A 26,373-nucleotide genomic window follows, 5' to 3' on the forward strand; every position below is an offset into this window, starting at 1 on the left:
GCACAGACACAGGAGAGCACCACAGTTGACCTGCCATTCATCTTGGGATGGATGTGCAAGAAATACAATTTACTAGTAATAAAGTAATAGTCTGTGTGAGCTTTTAACCAAAAGTATTTCTATAATATATGCTACAAGTAATGGAAATTTCTTTAAAATACACCATACCACAAATGATTCAAAGAGATCACGGTGTATAATTCAATTATACACACACCTGTAATCCTGCAGTGAGAAGACTGAGGGAAGAGAATCACAAGTTTGAGGTCAAGTTAAGTCATAAGGGAAGCCCTGTCTCAAACAAAAATTTAAAAACTCAAATAATTTTCAGAAAAAGAAAAATGGTCAATAAGTTTAGAAAAAGTTAGATTTAACTTGTTTAAGGAATTTGAAAAAAATTGTATGCCATTTTCTAGCTCAGGAGTAACAATTTTGAAAGTCTGCTACAAGCCTGGTTATTTAATAAATGATAGCTTTTTGTTCAGACCATACTTTCCAGATACCATTTTGTGTTAACAAAATTATGTGTATAATAATTTACATGTACTTTTTTTAAACATTCTACACCTAGGAACTTATTCTCACAGGTCAAAATTTAGTTTCATTCCAGCATTAGTTTATAAATTTTAAAATGGAAAGCTATATAACCATTAAAATGAGATATAGCAGTATGCATCCCTAAAGAAATACTCAAGCTATATTAACTGCACATTGCACAACAGCATACTGACACAGAATATAAACCAATTTCTATTTTTGTACATTTTAAAATTCAGCAACTATAAACAATGTCAAGAGTGTTAATGGGGTTGTATGCTGAGGAAAAGTTGATGGTAATTTACTTTCTATTTATACCAAATGTACTATGAACTTGGGTTTATGTACATTACTCTAAAAGTTAGTTTGAGTTTTAAAGGTATTAATACAGGTAGTGCGTGCATGCATGTGTACACACACACACACACACACACACACACACACACACACATTGTTACTTTTCTATTTCCCAGAAAAATAAGATTATATTGTTTCTGATTTTTCAAATACTAAAGAAACATTCTCTAAAAGCTTCACTGGAATTTGAACAACCTTTGGTATAGAATACAAATAGTGTTGAAGTCAGAAATATTTGAAGTCATTCAATCCTGTTCAGTTCTAATATGTGATAAAAGAACATGTGAATTTACAAAACTAGCCACTTCCAATTTGGATATTGCTTATACACTACAGAATGACTAAAGAATTGGGCAAAGGAGACGATATATAACTCCAGTAGAGTATTAATAAGTGTGAAGCTGTAAGGGTAAATCCCCAGAATGGATGACCAAAAAAAAAAAAAAAAAAAAAAAAAAAAAAAAAAAAATTAAATTTTAACTTAGCTTCTTGTCATATGTACTAAATGATTGATGCTGACCCCTTTCCTTTTATAGAAATTAAATTTAGGGAAAAAAATTTTAATTCCTTTTATCATGCTCACATAGACCATAAAAAAAGCTGATAGCACATAATACAAAAAGGCAACACTATGCTTGGAAAACCAACTTCCTTTTCCTCCTTAGTTATCATTTCAGATAAGTGTTACTTTTCAGAGAGTAACTGCAGAGTAGGTCAAGGGCCTATGCATTTTTTATTAGTGAATAACAGAAATCTACTTTCCCAGGATACAAAGAAACCTAAACACTAACAGTACACAGATTCTAATAGGAAAAGATACACTATAATAAACAACAACAGAAAGAAGTTCCCAAGAACATGATAAGAGACATAGAAAAGCCAGAAAAGAAACCATGAACATACCCAAGAACTACTCCTAGCTCCTTGACATGAACACGCATCTGTCCCCTCAGGTACTCAGATAGCATTTTGCTCTTGAAGTATAACTCCTGTAATCGGTCTTCAAGGTGCATTACACACTGTAGTTAGAAAAGAACCACACTCTGTTAGAAAAGCATTCCAATTCTTTCATGTAGTATCAAATTTCTTTACTTGCTGGGGAGAGGACATAAGGGATAATAACAGAATTTTGCTAAGTCCCAACATAGTTCAGGATGGCCTCAAATTCTTGGGTGCTATATTATAAAAATATTCACCACCACATCCAGGCAGCAAATTTCAGAGCATCAAGTTTTACAATTTGGTTACTCCAACTTGAATTTATGTTCAGAACAGATTAGGTGTGCAGTTTTAGCTGAAAATGAGCATAAATCTACTTCAGGTCGGTAAAAATGATCAACTCCTATAACATTGTTCTTTTTAAACTACAATAAAATTTACTCTCTCAATCATTTTAAACGTAAAATTCACCAGCATTCCAGATGTTACACAGTGATCATCAGTATTCATTTACAAGACTATAAAACATACTTTAATTTCAAATCTGATAAATATATGCTCATATATTGCAAATGTGATATTTGTAATATATGAGCATATATTCATACATACATGCATACACAAATATACACATATTCTCTCTTTGGAAATAAAAAACAGTTTACAAGAGTTCAAAGAATGAATAAAACCTTGCTGATTGAGGTTTCTAACCTAAAAGAGTAAAACTCAAAATACCTATATTTTGTATTTTGTAATTAATTTGTTACATGTTTAGATGATTTTTTTTCACATGATTGGTATTGTATATGCTTTAAGGGGAAAATGTGAATTTCAAGTAATAAATACTAAATTCCTTTCTAATGAAAACTACTTAAAGTGCCTGGTAAAAACTTATTTTATTACTAGAAAACACAACTGAGTGGATGTGGAGGCTTATTGATTGTGTTGTGATATATATCTCACCTATAATTATTCTTATGATAAAAATGCCTTTAAGAAAATGTTAGCTACAGAATATGTATATAGAGACAATATAATTTATCTTCCTTTTTTTATGATTTGAAATTGGAAGTAGGGTCCTAGTGAGAGCTCTTTCTAGATGATGGACAGCTGCCTTCTCACTGTATTCTCACAGGGTAGAGACAGAACAATCTCAATCTTTCTTCCTTAGTGGACAACTAGTCTTATCATGTGAACCAACATTTAAGACCTAAACCACCTAAATGATCAATCGAATCTAACCTTCCAAAATATTCCAGTTATAGATTATGTCTCCACAATGGTTGTGGAGGATAAATATTCACTATAATACTTCTTTCAGCAAAGCAATGATAAAAGCTAGTAAGAATATTTAGTATGTATACCTATTTATCACTTAGCAAAGTACTCAAAAGTCATTCAAACCTTACATATACTTACAAAGTTTGGAGATAAGTTATGTTTATAAAGCTGAAGAGTGGAATGAAGCAGGTTGGAAACAAGACTGGAAACCAACACCTCCTTTCCCAATTTATTATCTGTTACTCGTCTCTGACTGCTGGCCACCTGGACTGTCCATTTATCCATATCAGCTATAATGCAGACAGCTTCTGCTATTGGTTCATCTAATACTGGATGCTGGAAAGAAAAGAATTCACTCTATGGTTAGCAAAGTTTCAAAGGTAATATAAGTAAAACAAATCAATTTTTAAAAAAGCAGAAAAAGATATTAAGTTATTACCAAAGAACCCTTGGCAGAAAATACAATAATAACAAATGTATTAAAATATTTTATAGAAATCATCATACACTCTTTATATCCATTAATGAAACTTTGTATCCTTAAATCTAGAATCTAACTTTTCTAATCTTTTTGATCAATTACTCATAAATGCATATGTCAGACAAGAGGAAAATAACAGTTCTTAGTTTAAAAAGGCCAAATCTTTCAAAATAAAGAAGACTTTCTTTCTTTCTTTTTGACATAAACCTATTTGTACAAATGGGATAATAGTAAAATTCTGTGCTATCAGCCATCAACATGCCTCAGAACCACAGGAGAGATTCAGTGATGCCATGAAGCACATTACTGCCTGTGTGCATTAACTTTTCTATTTGTCAGGATATGCAAGCAGACTATAGATACAATGTTTAAAGGAGAACAAACCTATAGGCATAGTTCATTCAGAAGAAAAGTCTGGCAGAACCTAGAGGCAGGAACTGAAGCAGAGACCGTAGAGACATCTGCTCACTTGCTTGCTCAGCATGCTTTCTTATACAACCCAGAACCGTTAACACGCCAAGAGGAGGGACCACGCAAGTGGGTTAGGCCCTCCACATCAATCCTCAAGAAAATACATCACAGACTTGCCTACAAGTTAATCTGATGGAAACACAATTTCTCAATTGATGTTGTCTCTGTCTAGATGACTCTAGTTTATATCAAATTGCAAAACTAAAACAAAACAACTATCTAGTACATTAACATACAAGTAAAAGGTCATATGGCAGAAGGCTGTACTTTTGGATTTCCCTCAGAAGAATTAAAATCATTTATACCAAAGATTAAAAATAACAACTCCAGGCAGTGGTAGCACAAGCTTTCTAATCCCAGCACCTGGGAGTCAGAGGCAGGTGGATCTGAGTTCAAAGCAAGTTTCATCTAAAGAGAAAGTTCCAGAAAAGCCAGGGCTACACAGAAAAACCCTGCTTTGAAAAGTCATAGATAGATAGATAGATAGATAGATAGATAGATAGATAGATAGATAGATAACAACTAAGTACACAGCATTTCTATCAGTAATATAGTCCTGCAATGGTGAGTATTTCACTATCTTTTATTATTTTGATAGGTTATTGGCTTTAAAAAAAAATAAAACCAACGGCCAAAGAGCAACAAAACAAAGTAAAAGGCCTTTCTCCTCTCACTTTTATCATTACAATAATTAAAAAGCTAAATCAGTAAATTTACTCCTACATGATCCCAAGTTTGGCACCCTCAACATCCATCCCTTTATCCAGTTAATGAACAACCACTCTGAACAATATTCTTTCCTAGACAGTAGACAAGAAAGTTATCAATCTTTAAAAAAGTAAAATAAAAATTCTATTCCAGATGAAGCAGGAACTACTTCTGGAGAGGCAGAAGAGAGAACACTACAGCATGGTAAGCACTGCAGGTGAGAAATAAGAAATACAACAGCTCCTTAGGAAGAGACAATGTGAAAAAGAATCAAATAAATGTATGTGGCTAATGTTTTGAGAAATGATACTTAGAGATGGGAGAGACAGGTAGTAAACAAAAAGGCTGGAGAGAGCCAGGCATGCTGGTATACACATATATAATCTTAAAACTCAAGAGTAAGCTGAACCATACAGGTAAGCTTCTCTACCCATCTTCATCCCATGGGTCCCTATTCCCAGTTGGCTCTAATTGGTAAATAAAGTTACCCTTGGCCAATGGCTGGGTAGGGAGACAGAGGTAGGGTGGAACTTTAGATTTCCTGAGCAAGAGATCACGGGAAGAAGGTTTTAGAATCACCATGCTGGCAAAGCAGCATGATCAGGCTTGAGAACTGCAGGAGAGAAAGCTTATGGCCATATAAGAATCAGGGAAGAGTGGTCCTAGGGGCCCCTCTCCTGACTGGGTCTGGGGTAGCCAAGATGGAATATAAATTTTAGTAAGTCATAATTCAGGAGTATCTGAGGGGAGTGTTAACAATGTAGAAGTTTGAGATTGGCCCAGCTGTTGAGCTGCTTAGGGCATATTAAATAAACCTCTCTCTCTTTCTCTCTCTCTCTCTCTCTCTCTCTCTCTCTCTCTCTCTCTCTCTCTCTCTCTCTCTCTGTGTGTGTGTGTGTGTGTGTCTTTTTTTGAAGAATCCTTAACACTGGGGTGGTATCAAGAAGTGTGTGCATTTACCCACCCGGGAGTTAAGAGCAGATTAACCATACTATCTTTACAAACAAATAAATCCCTTAAAGAAATACAGGAAAATACAATTAAACAGATGAAGGAAATAAATAAAACTGTGCAAGACCTGAAAGCAATAAATAAAACATAAACTGAGGAATCCTGGAGATGGAAAACCTAGGGAAGAGAACAGTAACATCAGATGTAAGCATCACCAACAGAATACAGGAGATAGAAAGCAGAATCTCAGGCATTGAAGATACAATAGAAGAAATAGATATATCAGTCAAAGAAAATGTTATATCTAAAAAATTCCTGACACAAAATATCCAGGATATCTGGGATACCATGAAAAGACCTAACCTAAGAACAATAGGAACAGAAGAGGGTGAAGAGTCCCAGCTCCAAGGCCCAGAAAATACTCTTAACAAAATCATAGAAGAAAAATTTCCCAACTTAAAGAGATGCCTATAAACATACAAGAAATTTATAGACTTAAATTAGATTTCAGACAATCAAATAACCCTATTTAAAAATGGAGTACAGAGCTAAACAAGGAATTTTCAACTAAGGAAACTCAAATGGTCAAAAAGCACCTAAAGAAATGTTCAAAATTCTTAGTCATCAGGGAAATGCAAAAAAAATCAACCTTGAGATTCCACCTCATACCAGTCAGAATGGATAAGATCAAAAACTCAGGTGATAGCAGATGCTGGTGAGGATGTGGAGAAAGAGGAACACTCCTCCACTGTTGGTGGGATTGTCAGCTGGTACAACCACTCTGGAAATCAGTCTGGCGGTTCCTCAAAAAATTGGACATAGTATTACGTGAGGACCCAGCTATACCACTCCTGGGTATATAACCAAAAGATGCTCCAACATATAATAACAAGGGCACATGCTCCACTATGTTCATAGCAGCCTTATTTATAATAGCCAGAAGCTGGAAAGAACTCAGATGTCCTTCAACAGAGGAATGGATACAGAAAATGTGGTACATTTACACAATGGAGTACTACTCAGCTATTAAAAATAATGAATTCGAGAAATTCTTAGGTAAATGGATGTAACTAGAAAATATCATCATGAGTGAGGGAACCCAATCACAAAAGAACACACATGATATGCATTCACTGATAAGAGGATATTAGCCCAAAAGCTCGAAATACCTAAGATGCAACTCACAGACCACATGAAGTTCATGAAGAAGGAAGACCAAAGTATGGGTGCTTCGGTTCTTCTTAGAAGGAGTAACAAAATTCTCACGGGAGCAAATATGGAGACAAAGTGTGGAGCAGAGACTGTAGGAGGGGCTGCCTGGAGACTGCCCTACCTGGGGATCCATCCCATGTGCAGTCACCAAACGTAGGCACTGTTGTAGATGCCAGGAAGTGCATGCTGACCAGAGCCTGACATACCTGTCTCCTGAGAGGCTCTGCCAGAGTTGGAGCCTTGCAGCTAACCATTAAACTGTCATGGGGCTCCCAATGGAGGAGAAAAGACTGAAGAAGCTGAAGGAGCTTGCGACCCCCTGGGAAGAGCAACAATACAAACCAACCAGAGCTCCCAGGGTCTAAACCATTAGCATAGGAACACACTTGGAGGGACCCACAGTTCCAGCTGTATATGTAGTAGAGGATGGAGTTGTCAGGCGTTGGTGGGAGAGGAGGTCCTTGGTCCCGTGAAGGCTGTATGCCCAGTGTCAGAGGATTCAAGGGCAGGGAAGGAGAGAGTCGGTGGATGGATGGGGCACACCCTCGTAGAAGTAGCAGGAGTGAGATGGGATAAAGGATTTCTGGGGTTGGAGGGATGGGGGAAGGGGATAACATCTGAAATGTAAATAAATTAAATATCCAATAAAAAGAAGAAAAAAAGAAAAATATTTATAGAACACCAATTAGACTAGCCCAGAAAAAAATCCACCCAACAATTAAAATACAAAATGTACAAAACAAAAAGAATATTTAAATCAGTAAGGGTAATGTTATTCTCTGAGAGACTCCATATATCAGCTGATTCAGACAGATGCCAGAGCCAAACAGTGGATGGAGCTGGGTAACTCTTATGGAAGAACAGGAAGAATGGAAGAACAGGAGGAAGGAGTGATTGCAGGCCCAGAAGGGAATAGGAACTCTACAGGAAGATCAATAGAGTCAACAAACTTGGACCCTTAGGGCTCTCAGAGTCTGAACCACCAATCAAAGAACATACACAGACTGGACCTAGGCTTTCCCCCACATATGTAGCAGATGTGCAGTTTGGACTTCATGAGGGTCCTGAACAATTAGAACGGGGGCTATTCCAAAAGCTGTTGCCTATATGCTGGATATGTTCTACTATTTGAGCTGCCCTGCCTGGACTCACTGGGAAAGAAAGCCTTGCAGAGACTTGAAGTGCTAGGGTAGGGGTAATAACCAGGGGGGACCCCAACAGCTCAGATGAGGAGAGGGAGGGTGGAAGAAAGATTGTGGGGCGGGGGTTGACTGGGTAAGGGGCAGTGAGTGGGATGTAAAGTGAGTAAGTAAAAAAAAAAAATTTAATTAAATTATAAAAAAATACTTGAGGGCCGGGCAGTGATGGCGCACGCCTTTAATCCCAGCACTTGGGAGGCAGAGGCAAGTGGAATTCTGAGTTCGAGGCCAGCCTGGCCTACAAAGTAAGTTCCAGGACAGCCATGGCTACACAGAGAAACCCTGTCTTGAAAAACCAAAACCAACCAACCAAACAATAACAACAACAAAAACCTTGAGATTAAGAATGAAAATTTTAGGTCAGTTTGTGCTATACAGGAAGACTATTTCAAATCCATGTCAAAACAAAATAAACCTCCAAACTACCAGCACAACCAAAATAAGCAAACACCACCATTACCTCACAACAAAAAACCAAATGACTTGGAATAAAAGGTCCTTCCACATCTGAAAAGGGTATCTACCTACAAAATCCCTATCAAAACACTCCTAATAGTGAAAGACTCGACGGCTTTCTTCTAGGATAGGGAGCAAAATAACGCCAACTTCTGTCTCCCTTTCTTTCCATGCAAGACAGTACAGATTTGAACCAATATAATCAAGACTGAAATGGAAAACATAATACTATTCACTGATGGCATGAATCATGTGTAAGAACTTCAGGGATTTAATATGAAAAACTAATACAACAGTTAAGAGCTCAGGAAAGCTACAGAATAAAACAATCAGTCAACACCATGATCAGCTCTGTTTCTGTATATAAGCAATCATCTGATAAGAGAATTAAATATTCTCTTGGAAATCTCAAATTTTTGATGATGTGAGTATCTAAAATATTTTTTATATTTCAAATTTCCATTTAGGAGATTCCTAGATTCAATTCTTGTTTTCACAATGGTAGATACAAAGACACAGGTGCTATATATGAAGTAACAGATTCAGAAAACAATACTATGTTATGTGGTCACAGTTTGGCTAAAAATAAAATACCAGGATCTGGGTTGTAACAGAATAGTAAAAGTTTGCTTTAAATATATTCAGGAAAGTATTCACCTGCACAGCATGAGACAAATCTGATACAAGACACTGACGGAGCTTCTCATCACTTCCAATTCCTTGAAGAACAAAGTCAGGAACATAAGATGAGCAGTAGCCACCCAGCAAGGATCTTCCAAAGTTGGCAATATTGGGCTGAACAGCACTCACTTCAATCAACTTTGACCTAAAAGAAAGATGACCAAGGAAAAGAAATCTAGTAAATAATAAATATCTTTTACCAATGGCAGATGATTATGAACTCTATTAGTCTGTCTTTCCAGTACCCTTGCTGTTTGTAAACTTAAGGAATAAAATTAGTCATATATATATAAGTGGCCCAAGAAATAAAACAAACAACAAAATACTATTCTCTCTTGGAGGGGGTCTCTCTCAAGAATACCATGACTCTTTTATAAAAGACTTTAGGAGGCTGTACCTTACAAATATTTGTAACACGTTCCTAATACAATTGGACTATGAAAACCAGTGTGTAAAGCAAAGAAAGTAGCCAAAAATCTGGATCTGTAAGATTTCAAAGCAGGGATAGTCTCTTGCATACTTGACCTCAAATACACATTCCCCCTTTGTGCAGGGTAAATTTATTTATTCTCTACCACCTCAAAGGTTCTCCGTAAGTGTCAGGTTTGTCATAGGTCCACTTTGGGAATATGTATGTGTATACTTCACTCCAAAATGGTCTGAAAACTAAGCAGAGACCAAATTCCTACATTTCACTTCTATTCTTTAATGTCTCTGATGCCTCCACAGGGGATGATGTGAGGAATAGTTTTTAATTCTCCTTCTGAGTAAAAGAGAATTTGACCAGCATAATGACATTAAAAATTATTTTTTTAATCATTACTTTGGGTATAGTTGCACTTAGTCACTGGGCAACCCTTGGGAGTCCATTCTCTCTTTCCACTGTGGGTTTCAGGAATCAAACTTAGATCATCAGGCCCATATGTCTGTCAGGTGCTTTTTACTGTAGAGCCATCCTGGAGCCCTAACCTCTTTCTAAAGTTAGTTGCCCCCAATCTCTAGAGACTGGTTAAACCAAAGAATAGTAAGTACATGCTTTAGCAGGGGCTGTTTCAAGAGGGAACTTTATACTCACCCAGGAAAAGGTATCTCATCCTCTTCTGCCCAGTCTTCCTGATCCCCTCCACAGTAACTGCCAACTTGTCTCCTTATGTCAGGACCTGTGTCTTCACTCTCACTATCACCAAGAGCACTATCTGAACTTTCATTCCTTGGAATGTCCCATTCAGTTCCTACAGCATTTTTTTTGTCTGAACTCTCTTTGTCCCCATGGGGGACAAGAATAGAGAGGGAATCTCTCTGGTCCTGCTGAGGAAAGCAGGCATTACACGAATCTTGATGAACTGTTTCTATACATTTACAAAGTTCACTTTTCTGCTTGTTATTTTTTGTATACAATCTTTTTGGATACTCCAACATACAGCAATACTCTTTACTATCTGTACTTGTTTTAACTGGAACATCATCAATAGTCCTGGTTTCAATTGAATCATCATTAAAATATTCATCAAACAGGCTCATGCTTTCTGGATCTGAATGACTCCAACAAGGAAGCTCACAGGACTCTCCCGAAACCATGTTCTGTGTGCCAGAGTCTCCAGATTGGTCCTTACTTATTTCACTTTCTTGATGCTTATCAGTCACGCCTCTGTCTTCCTTCAGTGGTTTGCTATGATGTCTGTTAATCTGATCCACCACGGCCTGACTCCGAAGTTCAGTATCTGAATCAGGTGACATAGAATCTCCAATCAAGAAAGTAACCTTTGTCTGAGTTACCTCACAGGAAAATGCACTGGGCATAGTCTTATCTGGAGGTTTCTTTTCTACAACTATCCCTGTGGGTCTCATCGCTGTGCCTATGTGATTATCTGAATCCAGCAATTCCTTACTCTGCCAGGATTCTTCTGTTGGCTCCAAGCATGTCTCTGACAACACACATTTGTCTGCTGGAGCAGATCCTGTACAAACAACTGTCTCTAACTTGGTGTCACGGCAAGTTCTTAATTTATCTCTGTACTGTTGAACATCAACAGCATGTTCTTCTTGGCAGTCAGGAGGAGAAATCTTTTGGCATTCATCTGAAATTCCCAGCAATTCCTTAGAGTTGTCTTGAATATCTTCTCTTTCTGGTTGTGACACATTCTCTGTATTTTGCCCAAGGAGTGGATGACTGCAGTATTTACAGTTACAGTTGGGAGTTCTTGTGTCTTCTGACTCTTTAAAGAGCAAGCTGCTTTTGTTTCTATGCATTGTGATTAGCACATACTCTGACTCCTCTATTTCCCCCTTTTCCAAAGTGGTAGTAATCACTGTGCCTGGCATAACAATGGCTTCATCTTCTCCGTTTTCTAAAAGATGGGTTTCTTGAAGTTCAGAGCATCTGATAAAGTAAGTAAGAAAATAAAGCAGTCTCTGGACCAGGTCTTGTCGTTTGCCAACTACTACAGTTCTTGCTAACCGTACAGGAGACCCAATAGCTCCATACAAGTCTCCTGCAATAAAAAAGACCAGTTAAGAAACACACAGCCAAACAGTCTTTCAATCGTGAGAAACCTCCTCATACAAGTTCATAATTTACTCTTAAGTACTTTAAAAGATGACTGATTATTCAAGAAAGTAAGTTAAGATGAGTGGTTTTAACCAGGTAGAAAGATGAACAGAAGGTTTTTTTTTTTTTTCAGTTGTGTTTTTAAACAGTTGGTATGGTTTTAGAACCTCAAAGAGCTAGTTCTCAAAGTCAAACTTAAAAATAAGAATATTCTCTACACTAGGTGTCACACAAAGGACCTTTATCTAGGTGAAGTCTGTATAAAGGAGGCCATAGTCAAATGTAGAAAGGAAAAACACAGTATCTGCTGCAGGCAAAGGAGAGGGACAGTGGCAGCATGAAGCGTGGCAGGGGAAGTTGTGTTTTGGTATTTTTTATGGGTCAAATCAAACCTTTAACTCAAGTGGAAAACAAGAACTTACAAATGAAAACAAATACATCAATATAAATCCCAGTTACAAGTTTTCAATATGCTTATTTAAAAACCTCTACTTTATGTTATAAAACAGCATTTTTTTTAAAAAGAATGGACATGAATCTTGAGTAAATATATACTGCAGACAGAATTGTGATAAATTTTTTTCCTCTGGCTAATCAACTGGCTAGAATATCACAGCATTATCATTCTAACATAATCCTCCCAATTCTCACTAAATATCCAATGAACTGAAACTGCTTTGGTCTGGTAAGTCTGTCATGGTAGGTCCCACCTGACTCTTCCCACTTTATCTTCTTAAAGTTATCTTTCATACGGCTGTTCTCTAAAGCCCTCCCTTAAACTTCAATACACAATAATTTAACATGTAATGGTCAGAATCCCTAACTGTGTACAGAGCTTAGTCTTCTTTATCTCTTCTAGTGCGAAGCTTCTCAGCCAGGTGTACCCAACAGTGCAAAGACTAACTTCCCTTTCTAGGCTACCACTCAACTTTCATTTCACATAATTTATTAATTTATTACCATTATTGTAAAAAAAAACACACATGCTGCCTATAGTACTATAACTATAAACCTCTTGAAATAATGATAAAATTATTCATCTATCTTTACATTCTCTTATGCTCTTTGCACAGAGCCTTAGATATAACTGTGCACTTAAAAAAAATCACTACAGAACCTGAAATTGATTTCATATATCAAAATTAAAGCAGCTACAGTGTGACCCTTCTACTCTACCCACAGTTCTTTAGCTGTAAGGAATGCAAGCAGACAGAAGACAACAGGACAGTTTAGCAGACGTGAAAGGGTGAGTATCAGAGAGACACTCCAGAATAAAACTGACAAAAGAAAGGACTGTATTTAGTTTTTGCTTAAAAGCGAGTTTTAAGTTTATACACAGTATATGATGTGCAGACTACATACCAAGTTGTGCCCAAAGAGGGTTATATGGATGAGTCTTTGCCAACATGCCAACACTCTGAGAGGAATGTTTTTCTAAAAATATTTTTATAGGTGGCTGTCCATTTGGCATGACTGTTGGAACCCAGGCAAGATGATTGGTCAAAACTGCAGTAATGAGAGCTGGCAAGAACCTGAAAACAAAACGTATCCTATTACATTCCCATCTGCACTCCTGAACTTTAAATAAATAAAAACTAGAGTTTTATTTATGTAACAATGACAATGCATATTCTAAGGTTACTGAATGGCAGTTATTAAAAAGAAGAGGTTAGAAGAAAAGATAGGTACACCAACCAGGAAAAGAGCCCTTATGTTTCCTTGAAGAGTAATTCAAACTTTAAAACATTGGCAAGGAAAATTTCATATTATAATTACAAAATTTAAAAAAAAGACTTTTTATTTAAAATATGAATCATTTTCAGTATTTAATCTGCCCAGTTCACTAATGAATCAGTGAACAGGTGCTTAATTTTCAAAGTTGCAGTCAGTGGGAAATAAATGAATGGAAGTATTAAGTAACCTTTATCATTAACTAGGATAAAAACATCTGAATTACTTTGTATATGCTAAAGGCTTGATAAATTGTAAGAAGCAAACTAACATAAAACAGCCTCCTGAGAGTCTGAGAGTAAGCCCTGAGCATGTCGTCTCAGTGGGCTGCTTTTACTGCAGCACAGCTCATCCCTACTTCTGCTTAGTGTTTGAGGAAAGCTTCCTTGTCACTCACAAGGAAATAAAATTCTGACAATGGAATCTGAGTACTTCCTTCCATTTTTAAACTTTATGAAACAAAACTATCATAAATGAATGCAATTCATACACACACAAAATTAGAATCCTTGGCGAATTCTGTAACATCAGGAATTTTAATTAAGCATAAAGATATGCTTATTTTGTATTCATATTGTTCTGTGATACTCTTCCATATCCTATTACTGGATCATCTTAGAATAGCTTAATCATAAATAAATAATAATTATTAAGACAAAGAGTTATTCTCCTAATTCTATAATTAAGTTTGCCCTCAATGCAGACATAGCTACAGTAAAAAAAAAACCATATATAACTAACTAACTAAATAAATAAGTAAGCCATACTGATTTTTGGAGGCATTTTCCATTAGAAAAGTGAATTCCTTCATGAAACGATGGCAAAGCTGGTTCTTTTCTGGAGTCCCTGACATCATTGTAAGCCAGACAGGTTCCCCAATTCTTGGCATTGTGTAAAGATTACAAATTGTTGTTCTAAAAAGAAGAAAACACACTGTAAAATGTATGGTTCTCCATATAACATACTCTTAAAGGCTATGCTGCCAACTGAAGACTTTCTCCTAGATTATTAGAGTTTCTGAGGGAGGAAAAAAAATGTCAATGCAGCCCGCTTTTTCTTCTTTCCCATCAGCTAGTAGCACGGGAGTATTCACAGGTGAAGGTGAAGTACACTAGCTTTGGATCTGCTGCTGGCCCTTTCCTCCACTGTGTCCTTAGATCACATTATTTTCCTACTTTGGACACCAAGTTTTTCCATCTATTAGGGTAAAGAATTGTACCAGGTTTTTTTCTAGATCCCCTTACTACCTTAAAGTTCTAAATCTTATGTTCTAAAATTATGTTCTAAAATCTATGTTCTATTTAAGCCAACTACAAATTATCAGCACATAAAAAAACAAAACAAACAAAAAAACCACAAACTACCCATCTACCTACACAGCTAATGTATGTCACCATGCCAATGGTTAGTGGTTAGGAGGATGAGAACACCAGACACATATGATCTATTTTATCTCTCTTTTGCTTCTCGACAAAGGAAAGACTACTGCACAATCACCACAGTGCTTTCCTAGTTGTCCTAACATACTCTATACTAAACCCCTCAAAGCATATTTGTTAATTTTCTCCTTTTACATAAGTATTTATTCAACTAATACTTTATTTATTATTATTATTTAATACTAATAATTTATTCACTATACTAACCGAAGTGAGTTTTAGAAGCTTTAGGAATAAATAAATCTGGTAAGTAAATTGGGGCTCTCAAATCCTGAGCCACCAACCAAAGAACATACATGGGCTAGACCTAGGCCTCCCAGCACATATGTGTAGCTTGGCTTTCATGTAGGTCCTGAATGACTAGAGCAGGGGGATATCCCAAAAGCTGCTGCCTGTATATGGGCTGCTTTGTCTGGCCTCAGTGGGAGAGAAAGCGCCTAGCCTTGCGAGACTTAAAGTGCAGGGGTGAGGAATACACAAGGGGGACCCCACCCTCTCAGAGGAAAAGGGGGAACAGGGAAGGATTGTGGGAGGGAGTGACTGGGAGTAGGGCAGTGAACAGGATGTAAAGTGAATAAGTAAAAAAATAAAATTAAATAAAAAAAAGAGAACAAATCAAGTAAATCTGGCATCTACACAACAGTAGTTCCATTCTCTACAGCAACATTTTCAGTTTCCAGCCTTGATGCAAACACACTACATTAGCAATGCCTATACAGTAACCACATGCAGTAACAGAACAACTGAAACATGAGTCCTGAGACTGAGGAACTGAAGTGATTTAAGTTGTATTAAATAAATAGCCTCATATGGCTATGGGCACAAACTATATTAAATAGTATAGCTCTAGAGAATTCTTTGAAATCTCCAAAAATTCTATTACCTGTTTCAGTAAACTTTTTTAGCAACTAGAATCTACAAAAGGAAAATAATTCTTTTGCCCATACAAGTTTTCATTTAGAAAGAGAGTGCTAGAGCACATGCAGGGAAGACAGGAGACAACTTATGGGAGGTGGGTCTCACTTTCTACTGTAGTGACAGAGGCTCTCTCTTTTTCTCCAATGCTGCATAATCCAGGCCAGCTGGCTCATGAGCTTCCAGTCAATTATTCTTTCTCTAGCCCAGCAAAATGTCATTAGTTCTTACAGATTTATATAGGTTCTCTGCTGTGACTATTTTTTATGCTCTCCCAAGAACTTACTAAAAATCCCTGTAGAGAACTTACAAATGAGTAAGAACTAAAGACACTTTGCTGGGTATTGTGGCACATGCATGCAATCTCAGCACTTGGGAGAGAGGAAAGAGGACTGCTCTAAGTGCAGGTTCAGCCTGGCCTACAAAATGAGTTCCAGGCCAGCCAGGGATATATAGTGAAATCCCCAAACCACAATGAAGAGTTAAAGGTATTTTAAAATAAAATCTTTATAACAAGAATTTTATAGATTAAGAATTCTATAAAAATATGAATATAACACAATTTAGTAATAAAATATAAACTTTATATTTTATTTTATGTGAATGAGTGCTTGCTGACTATATACACATGCACCACATGTGTCCCTGGTGCCTGATGAAACCAAAGGATGGCATCACATTCTCTAGAATTAAGGTTATAAATTGTTGTGAGGTGCTATGGGTATGCTGAAAACCATGAATCATCTTGCAAGAGCAGTAAGTGATCTCAACTGCAAAGTCATCACCTCTTATACAGGCTCCATATACATTTTAAATTTTAGTAATGATGTACTCATTATTCTAGTTACCTTAGTATGCCTAAAGATATGGATACCTTAATTAGGCTAACACAGTTTCACTTGAACTAAGCTAACCGTATACTTATCTTGAGAGAACAATATATTTCTGCTCAAACATGGAACTCTTCTCATACTCATGTCTCAAATGGTCGAAGATTAAAGCTACACCCAACAACTCCCAAATGTGATTTAACAACATAGTGGCTAACAGCCTGACTGAATTACTTTCTCATATGGCTACGAGATGAAAGAAATGTAAGGAAATGCACTTCCAGCACTCTGGAGGCTAAGACAGGGGGACTAAAAACTCCAAGTTAGCCTTGGCAACACAGTAAGACCCCATCTGAAAAACAAATAAGAAAAAAAAATTCCAATAACAAAATAAAAAGAAAGAAATGTAAATAACTAAATCTTATTTAAACAAGGTAAATTATCCTTCTATGTATATAAATTATCTTCCAAAGCATACTATAAAACAACTCTGTCTTGGGTAGAATGAGGAGTAAAATACCTGAATTCAGTCAGGGCATCAACTATTCGATTATATGCCAAACTTCTCTGGCTGGTATCAGCTGATCTCCGGCTCATTTTCATGGCCTTGAAAACAATAATTACATAGTTAATTCTTACACTAGTCAAAGTCACAACACTGGAGGGAAAAAAAACAACCTTAACATACACTATCTACAGTGGTTTTTTTCTCCTGTACTTTTGGTCATTCATGATTGTTACAAACTTTAAAATTTTCAATTGTCAAAATGTCTCTGTGGTAAGAAACTGCAAAACATCAACACACAAAGAATACTGACAGTCTGCAGGCTACAACAACAAAATCTACTTTTGGCTTTTTGAGACAAGGACTCACTCACTCTGTAACCTAGCCTACCCTGGAACTATGAACCTCAGAGTGGTCTCAAAACTTTTGGTAATCCTCCACTCCAGCCTCCCCTCTGCTAGGGTTACAGGCACGCATCACTACACCTAGCTATAAGATACTTTTTCTCTAAACAAAATACACAGGAACTCATTAACAAAATTCATAGTATTGCACAGGTACCATTCTTAATATGTTTTGAAATATCTGAAATTTAATACAATTCAACTCAGGAATCTCAAGTCATAACATGGTATTTGTTTGTTTCACTCTAATTGTCCCATCCTGATCAATTTCAAAGGAAAAAAAAAAAAAACAAATCCATCCCCTGGACAGCTAGGCAGGCTCTCTCATTAAACTACAACCATGCTAGGTACTTGCTTTCTTAAAAGCATAATCATTGAAAACTGAAAAGCTTTCATATAGGTAGAAAGAAAGTAGATCAGGATTCAAACGGTGGAGGTTAAAAAAAGGAAAATTTGACTTTTCCAATGAGAATTTAATTCTGCATTCTTTATGTAATTTCAAATAGGCTAAATAAAATCCCATTTATTTATTCATTTATTGTTTGTTTAAGATTCTATTATTCTAAGGACAGCTTCATAGGAGGAAAAAAATGCACTGTTTTATTCAATGTTAAGAAATTTGCAACTGGTAAAATGAATGTTCTTTTGACAGAATTTGCTGTTCTTTAATCTTGCTAACAACATTTTAAAACTACATCATGAATCTCAAAAAGTAGTGTAGACTTCAAAATAATTGCCATGGTGCTTAGAAACAAAAATCAATAAAATAATAAGAGTACTTTTTCAAGTTGGTTCTAGAAGAAATGCTTATTAACTTCTATCAATTACTTTATACTTTCTATTATCAAGTCACACTCATTTATGTAAATATGTCCACTCAGTTTCACCATTCTAGAATCAATATTCTAGACTGTAGGAAGGTCAAGTCATTAAAACTTGAAAACACTTACAGTAACCTTTAATTCTTACACTGCCCACCAAATTTAATAGTGTAAAATCTTGTTCTAAGTAGGTGACGCACACTGCAACTCTGAAGACAGTACTGAGCACCAGACCAGCTTGGGCTATAGAGTGAGACCAATCTCAACCAAATCAAACCAAACCAAGTCAAAGGGAAAGATCCAACCCCAAACTACAACCACTATAAAAAAATCTTTCAAGACACTCAAGATGTTTCAGGTACAAGAATTACAAATATATCAACTTTGATGTTAATAATCTATACAAAAGGAGGGCAGCTAACTTAAAAAAATATATAATATATAACCAGTGTCTAACTTGAAAAATTTAGACAGCATTAACTCATTTGTGCAGCAAAATTATCTATTTTTTAATTGATTTAATTTAAACAAACATCTGTGTCTTCCCTAGAGGCAGAAAAAAATCCAGTTAGTTCCTGTGGTACATTCTAAATGATTTCCTTGCCCCACATTTTAATCTCTTTAAATAGATTGAAATAGATTGAAATAGATTTAAATAGATTTCTACAGTAAACTCTCAAAACAGCCTTTATAAATTCCAAAACTCCCTGGTCAGGCACTTGGGGTTCTTTGTGACTGGCTCACATCCTTCTTCTTCTTCCTCTTCTCCCTCCCCTTCCTCGTCTTCCTCCTCCTCTTTCCAAATACAGTGTCAGGGATAAACAACTTTGGTCATAGATACTGCTTAGTTAGTATAACTTTTGGGAAACTTTGCCAAAAAATAATCTGCAAAATTCACCAAGGTATTAGCTCTAAAGTAACATCAACTGAGAAAAATTATACATGTCCCAAAATTACTTAAAGAGAAAAATTATTAAATATATTTAAAATAATTCATAGTCAAAATAAGATCAATTTTGCAACACAATTTTCCACTTGTACATTGCCATAATTATCATGCTAATAATCTGGTAATTTAAAAAATATGGACTAAGAATAATCTCTGCCAAATGACAGTACAATATGCAATACAAGTGGCCTGGCCTGGGAAGATTTTCTGCCACTTGCCAACCAATCCCTGGGCAGTGAAGACATTAAGTTTTTTGTTTGTTTGTTTGCTTCTACTTCATCTGAGTTCCAAAGGGTTATATCTAAACCCTGACATAGACATCTTTTAAGTAAGCCCAAATGAAGGCTTCACATCAGAAAATCCTATTTCTCCATCCTCTGTACTCCAAAAAAACCCAAACCTTCAATTGTTCATTTTTAGCTATCTGTAGGTTTTTATCCTGTATTTCATAATTTTCTAAGCTTAGACATTTGTTTCATATACTATCAGAAGCATTTGACATGATAATTTATCCCTCTTAAAACACTCTCCTATCGGCTTCTTCCAAAAGTACTTTCCTCCTGGCTGAACAACCAATACTTTTCTATTTCCTTTGTGCCTGCCTGTGTTTTCAGATCCTACCTGTTGAAGTGTCTGAAGGCTCAGACATTCCTCTCTTCTTCCTGTCTAATAAATCAGTTCCATTTCTTTACTACCTTATGCACATGAATGATCTTTCTCTTAACTCTAAAATCATGAGAAGATAAAGGAATATAAAGAACACTGCTGGATTTTACTTCCGAGCACTTCCTAGCACCTTGAATGCATACTTCTTCACTATCCCACTTACTCCCTGCTAGCTTAGAAACTCAGGAGTGCCTGTGTCCTTCACTTGCTACAATTGTCCTTCAGCCTCTTAAGGATTTAGTTTTTGAATGAATAAACTGTCTTAGGCCTTTGACTAAAACAGTAAACTCCTTTAACAACACTGCTTCTGTTCTCAGCTCCTGGAGCAGGTTGTAAAGTAAGTTCAAGACACCTATCAAATTTTTGCCAAATGAATAAACACAACTCTTATTAAAAAGAATAAAATGCAAAGCAAAAGATAAAATACAAAGGATTACACTTACCTGTTCTATTGCACTCTTTAATTTGTTCATGTGGCTTTCAAAGAGAGGAAAATGTGAAAAAAAGAATTCATTGAATTTGTTATTTTCATCTTCATCTTTGGATAATGAAAAGATAACCCCAATTGCAATCTTCTTTTTCCTCACAATTCCTGGGTTAGGGCCACAACTTTCATCTGACAGATTAAAGCTTTCTTCTATAGACCTTAAAAATAAATGTTTTTGTTTAAAACATCAATAGTTTATCTCCCTGATAATTCAATGTAGGTGAGCAAAGGTTCTTCTGTTGTTTTATCAAAATTAAATATAAATTTACAATGGTATAACAATTGTTACCTCTCTAAGAAATCTTTTTTTTAAAGAAAGTTTACCAGAATCAAGTTGGAGATGGTTAAGAATCTTGCTTCTTACTAAAAGTCTTAAAGAAGCAGATAACTCCAGTTCAAAAAATAAGCTAAAAATACCTGAATTTTAAGATAAAAGAGAATGAGTAAAATAAATGAGGAAATATGAAGTCTCTGGATCTACAGCTGTACTTTAGCACAAGCTAAAAAAAAAAATCTTGAGAATGAGCAAGCTGCCCAAATAGAATCATGAAAAATTAAAGCACTAAAATATGTGGGGAAAGAACAAAAGCACTTAAACCCAGAACTCTCGGAAGAAAACAAAGGACTTCAAAGTACTACTAATTTTGACAATGATTTCTTGGATAAAACAGAAAAGTCACAGGCAACAACACAGAATTGGATGATACAAAAAAAAATGTATCAAAGGACATCACCATTAAAGCTGGCAAACACAATCCACAGAATGGCAGAAAATATGTGCAAGTCATGTATCTAGCAAGGAACGAATACCCAAAATATTCAAAGATGTCTCCTAACTCATCAACAACAATAAAACAAGCATGCTGGGAGCAAAGAGTTGAATAGATACTCCTCTAAAGATGATGTACAAATGACCAAAAAGCATTTGTGACTCACTTCAGTTTCATTAGAATGGAAATTACTAAGGGGTGGGACTGAGAATATAGCTTAGTGGCAGAGTGTAACTCAGTGGTACAATGCCTCACATATAGGTGGTCATAGGCTTTCATGTACATGACTAAAACAGAACTAAAAACAGAAAATAATGTGTTGGTGAACATACAAAGATTTCAGAACTGTCTTTACATTGCTGTTGTGAATGTGAAATCAGACAGTCATTATATGGCAGATCCTCAAAAATTAAAAATAGACTGACTATACAACTCAGGAAACCCACTTCTGGGCATATAACCAAAAGGATATAAAAGGCACAGACTGAAACTAATGTTTATATACCCGTGTTCATAACAGTGTTGTTCACAACTGCTAAAAAGAAACATCTATGTATTCATGAACAAGTAGAGAAAAGGTATGTATCTGTGTATGCACTGGCGCATATGCACACGTGCATGCAACTATGTATGTATGTATGTATGTATGTATGTATGTATGCAGAGGTCAGAGATTCTCCACCTTATTTTCTGAGATGAAGTCTCTTCACTGAACCTCAAGCTCATCAATTCAGCTAAATGTTCTGGCCAGAAAACTTCAAGACTCCTTCTGCTTCTGCTTCCCCAGTGCTGGGGTAAGAGGTGCACCTGTCTTTTTTACATGGGCAATGTGCTGGGGATCTGAACACAAATGCTCATGCTTACACCGCAAGTACTTTACTGAAAGCGCCATTCCTCCAGCCCCCAAATGTACTTCTAGTGTAATGTTATTTAGCTACAAATATGATTTTCTTATATATGCTACAATACGGGTAAACTTCAAAGACATACTCAACAAAAAAGCCAGATATAAACGGATAAGTACTGCATGATTCCACTTATGCAAGGTATTTATAACTAGGTTTATGGAGATAAAAAATAGTAGTGCTGGAGATATGGTTCAGCCATTATGAACACTTAATGTTTTTCCAGAGGACCCAAGTTTAGTTCTCAACATCCATGTTAGGCAGCTCAAAACTGCCTGTTTTGTGTATGTATCTCTGTGTACACTAGCACATGTGCACACACCTCTATCTATAGGGGATTTAAGGATTTTCCTCTGGCTTCCATGGGTACCTATACACAAGTGGCTATACTCTCATAGACATCTAGACAGACCTAAAAATAAAAATGTTTAAACTACAAAAGTTTAGAAGTAGAATAATGATTACAAAGGGCAGGCACATGAGGAGTAGGGACTTCTGTGTAATGGCTTCAGGGCTTCAGCTTGGGAAGATGAAAAGTTCAGGACTTGAAGAGTCGTGATGGTGAGAAGGTATTTAGTGTCACTAAACCATATGGTAAAAATGATTAACATAGAAATTTTTTTTTGTCTGTCTTACTACAATTAAAAAATAAAATTAAGTTTTCAGTCATAGACTTCAAATACACAAAATACACATCTCAAATTCTAAAAACCTTACATAAGTTTATATTTAAGGAATTAGTTAATCTTGTTCAATTCCAACTTACCATCTAGGAAATACCCCATTTTCCAAACTTGTTGTTTGGCTACGTCGCCAACGTCGCTGGTAGCTGCTGGCACAGCTTCGGGTAAGTGAAGAGTTTGGAGAGGGAAATGGGGTGATGAGCAAGCTGCTCAGAGATGCTGGTATGGCAGAAGAACAAATGTAACTATTAATCAATGGGTAAGCATGGTGACAAGCTTCTTTTTAACAGATTTAACAGAGTAAACTAAGTATTTCATTTTGTTTCATCAATGTGTCTCATTTTTCTATTTTAAAGTGTACTTGGAGGAAAACCTCAGGGGAGAAAATATATAGTGTCATATATTAACACTATATTTATAAGAGTCTCTAAGACAATCATTTTTAGTATTGTACAACCCAGAAAAAATGCTACTGGAAACAAGCTATCAGTTCTTAAGATACCCTAGTGTCCACTAACTTGGCTGAACCCTCACCATTCTTAAAGGAAACCTGACACCCTTTGAACTAACTGCAGTAGGGTTTTAACTAGGAAGAAAATTTGGAAGTGTTTGAATGGCACTAAAAGGGGTCATTTATAGCACTCATGAATCAGTCGTGTACGTTGTCAAGCCTATCACTTTTAATAGTCTTAAGTGTCAAAAACAGCAGACCCTGCACAGTACTCTCGAGCATTCTAAGGTGGCAGACACACACCAGTAGACTCCACTTGTACAAGATAAAAGTGCTCAAGACATGTTATACATGATAAATAAGTACAATTTTATCTGCAAATGTTAATAATTTGTTTTAAAGTTTTATGTTTATTACTCTAAAGTGTGTGTATGTGTGTGTGTGTGTGTGTGTGTGTGTGTGTGAATGGGCATGAGAGTAAAGGTGCCAGAGAAAAAGAGACTTAGATCCACCCAGAGCTGCAATTATATGGAACCAAACTTGGATCTTTTGCAAGAGCAATATATGCTCTTACCTCTCAACAATCAATGTCAGCCGAGCTTTTAAATCTTGTTTTTAAATATTCTATACTAAGTCAATCTTTGAGAATAGAGTTCAAGCATCTGAAATGTTTATCTTTGAAAGTTCATGTTATTGTAACACATACCTAAGGATCAAAACTTAGGCTAAAGTTAAAAATCACCCTTTATACTCAAATTGACTCACAGTAATAGTAAAGGTAGGTATTCAATGTGACCAAGCCTGCCACGAAGCACAGGAACCAAGTTTACAGTGTCTAATAGGACTGTAAGTCCAAGATGACGGCTCTACTTATTAATGGTTTGGAGCCCTAACATATACTTCTAGTTTTAACCAAAAATGTCTTTGCCTGGCTAACTCTTTGTTATTTCCTAACACATAATTCAGGAAGCCCTGCATCTCTATAATACACTGCTGATACTTGCCCCTGGCCCAGGTAAGCTAGGTGTCTTTTTTCTGAGTCTCTTTGCACAAATCTATCACTGAACATATCACACAGCCTTTTGTTTTTGTTTTGTTTTTTCTATTTTATCACTACACTGTGGTTGGCTGGCGCTCTCCCCGACCCTGTCATACCCAGCATGTTTCAGTAAATGTTTTCCAGACATAAAAATATCAATGACGTCCGTATTTAAAAAGGGGGTATAATGCTAATTAATACCTGGCTTCTCTGGACAATAAACAATCTAATCATTTCAACACTAGCTAACAGCAAGCAGATGCAAGCTGATACAGTTTTTCTACTATGGCTTTTAAGTAGTATCCTGAGAAATATTTTTTTTCTATGATCTTCTATCAGGAGTGTACAACATTTTGACATTGCAACCTGATACTGTCATCTACAGAATCCTCTCAGTTAAGATCCACACAATAAACAGACAAAAATCAAAAAATAATTCATAATGTTTTAAATAAATTTATCATTTTTGTACTAGGCCATACTTGAAGCTATCCTTGGTCACATGTAGCCATCAGACCACAGGTTGAACATGCTTAATAAGGCACATCCTATCAAACACACTTAATATTAATAGTAAACATTAAAAATGCCAAATTTAAGAGACTTTGTTCTATCTTTTCTACAATCCTTTTGTGTGAAATGCCAATATGAACAAAGTAGACACAGAATTAGACCACAAAGACAAAGCTAGAAATAAAATCAATATCAATCAGCTAACAACAATCTCAGAACACAGTGGAGTCAGTCTGTGACATTACCAGAGCGTGCTATGCCACTGTCTCTGTCCTCATTCAGTTCTCTTCCTGGCATGTCCATTGGGTTACTGTGGACTACAAATCAAAACAAATGGTCAGTCATATAATACATTATTATTGAGGTGGATGTTGCTCCTTTTAAATCGCAAACCAGATCATGCTTCATCTCATTGCATTCCTTTTTCAATAGCATGTCACCAACCCAACATAAGGAGCTATTACTCAGTTGAACAAGCTTTCAGATTTATCTGAAGATTTACCATGTGATGCAAAACTATCCAAGATATAGAATGCATTGAGTAACTAAACTTCATATTTTTAAGAACATATTCAAAAACATAGTTGTTCATACTATTAAAAGGAAAATGCGTACTATTGAAGAGTATGGATGTTAGTTACTTGGGCCAATGACAACTCTATGGTAGTTCCCTCTGATTATGTCTGTAACAACGTTTAAACACAGCATAATAAGAATTTAAAACTCTGTATTAAATGTTTGATAACTTTGTTTAAAGAGTATGATACCAATTCTGTTTAAAAACAGGTAGAGGGAGTGCTAAGGACATAAATTAGTGATAGAGCACTGGCCTAGAGCATATATAAGGCTCTGGATTTGATCCATAGCACTAAAAAACAAAAACCAAACAAACAAGTAAGTGTAAATGCTAGCAAGATAGCTTGTGTATTTTTAAACTAGTTTTATATTTTCCAAGTTTTCTAAGATAACTATGTATTGTTCATATCTAATGTTTACAATGTAAAATAAATTATAATTAAAACAAAAAGTGGAATAAAGCAAGATGTGGTGACAAATATTCATAATCCCATCACTCAGGATACCTAGGCAGGAAGATTTCAAATTCAAATGTATCTGAGCCTATGATGAGGAGATTGATAATAATAAACAGTAAGTAAATTTATGAACTGATAATTTCTACTAGAAAATGATAATGCAAGGTCAGTGTGTGTAATGTGTGAAAAAATGCAACAGGACTCTTATCCTGAATATGCAAGGCACACACTCTGTTAATGATGTAATGATATGAACAATTACGCCCACATGCCTTTTATTGAGAACAGTGCTTGTTCATCTAAGTCATAGCTCCAAGAAAAATCATCCTTAGAAAAGAGTGTAGATCAGAAAATTTGCAACAATTATAAAGATCGGATATTTCCAGCAAATGGTGAATTACAATACAAAA

General features: G+C 35.9%; 1 protein-coding gene across 4 annotated transcripts in view; it reads right to left on the minus strand.

Annotated features, from left to right (window-relative positions):
* Fnip1 (folliculin interacting protein 1) overlaps window positions 1–26,373 on the minus strand; it is a 66,381-nt gene that overhangs the window by 2,920 nt on the left and 37,088 nt on the right. For all 4 annotated transcript variants that reach the window (XM_076936840.1, XM_034507067.2, XM_034507066.2 and 1 more), the window contains 10 exons: window positions 25,175–25,246; window positions 23,010–23,145; window positions 20,525–20,726; window positions 17,257–17,342; window positions 14,320–14,466; window positions 13,184–13,353; window positions 10,349–11,765; window positions 9,250–9,418; window positions 3,253–3,450; window positions 1,798–1,913 (listed from right to left, as the gene is read on the minus strand). In XM_076936840.1, the coding sequence (XP_076792955.1) occupies window positions 1,798–1,913; window positions 3,253–3,450; window positions 9,250–9,418; window positions 10,349–11,765; window positions 13,184–13,353; window positions 14,320–14,466; window positions 17,257–17,342; window positions 20,525–20,726; window positions 23,010–23,145; window positions 25,175–25,246 (2,713 nt within the window). The remainder of the gene's footprint in view (window positions 1–1,797; window positions 1,914–3,252; window positions 3,451–9,249; window positions 9,419–10,348; window positions 11,766–13,183; window positions 13,354–14,319; window positions 14,467–17,256; window positions 17,343–20,524; window positions 20,727–23,009; window positions 23,146–25,174; window positions 25,247–26,373) is intronic.

This window comes from Arvicanthis niloticus, chromosome 6, assembly GCF_011762505.2.
Source record: "Arvicanthis niloticus isolate mArvNil1 chromosome 6, mArvNil1.pat.X, whole genome shotgun sequence".
NCBI lineage: Eukaryota > Metazoa > Chordata > Mammalia > Rodentia > Muridae > Arvicanthis > Arvicanthis niloticus.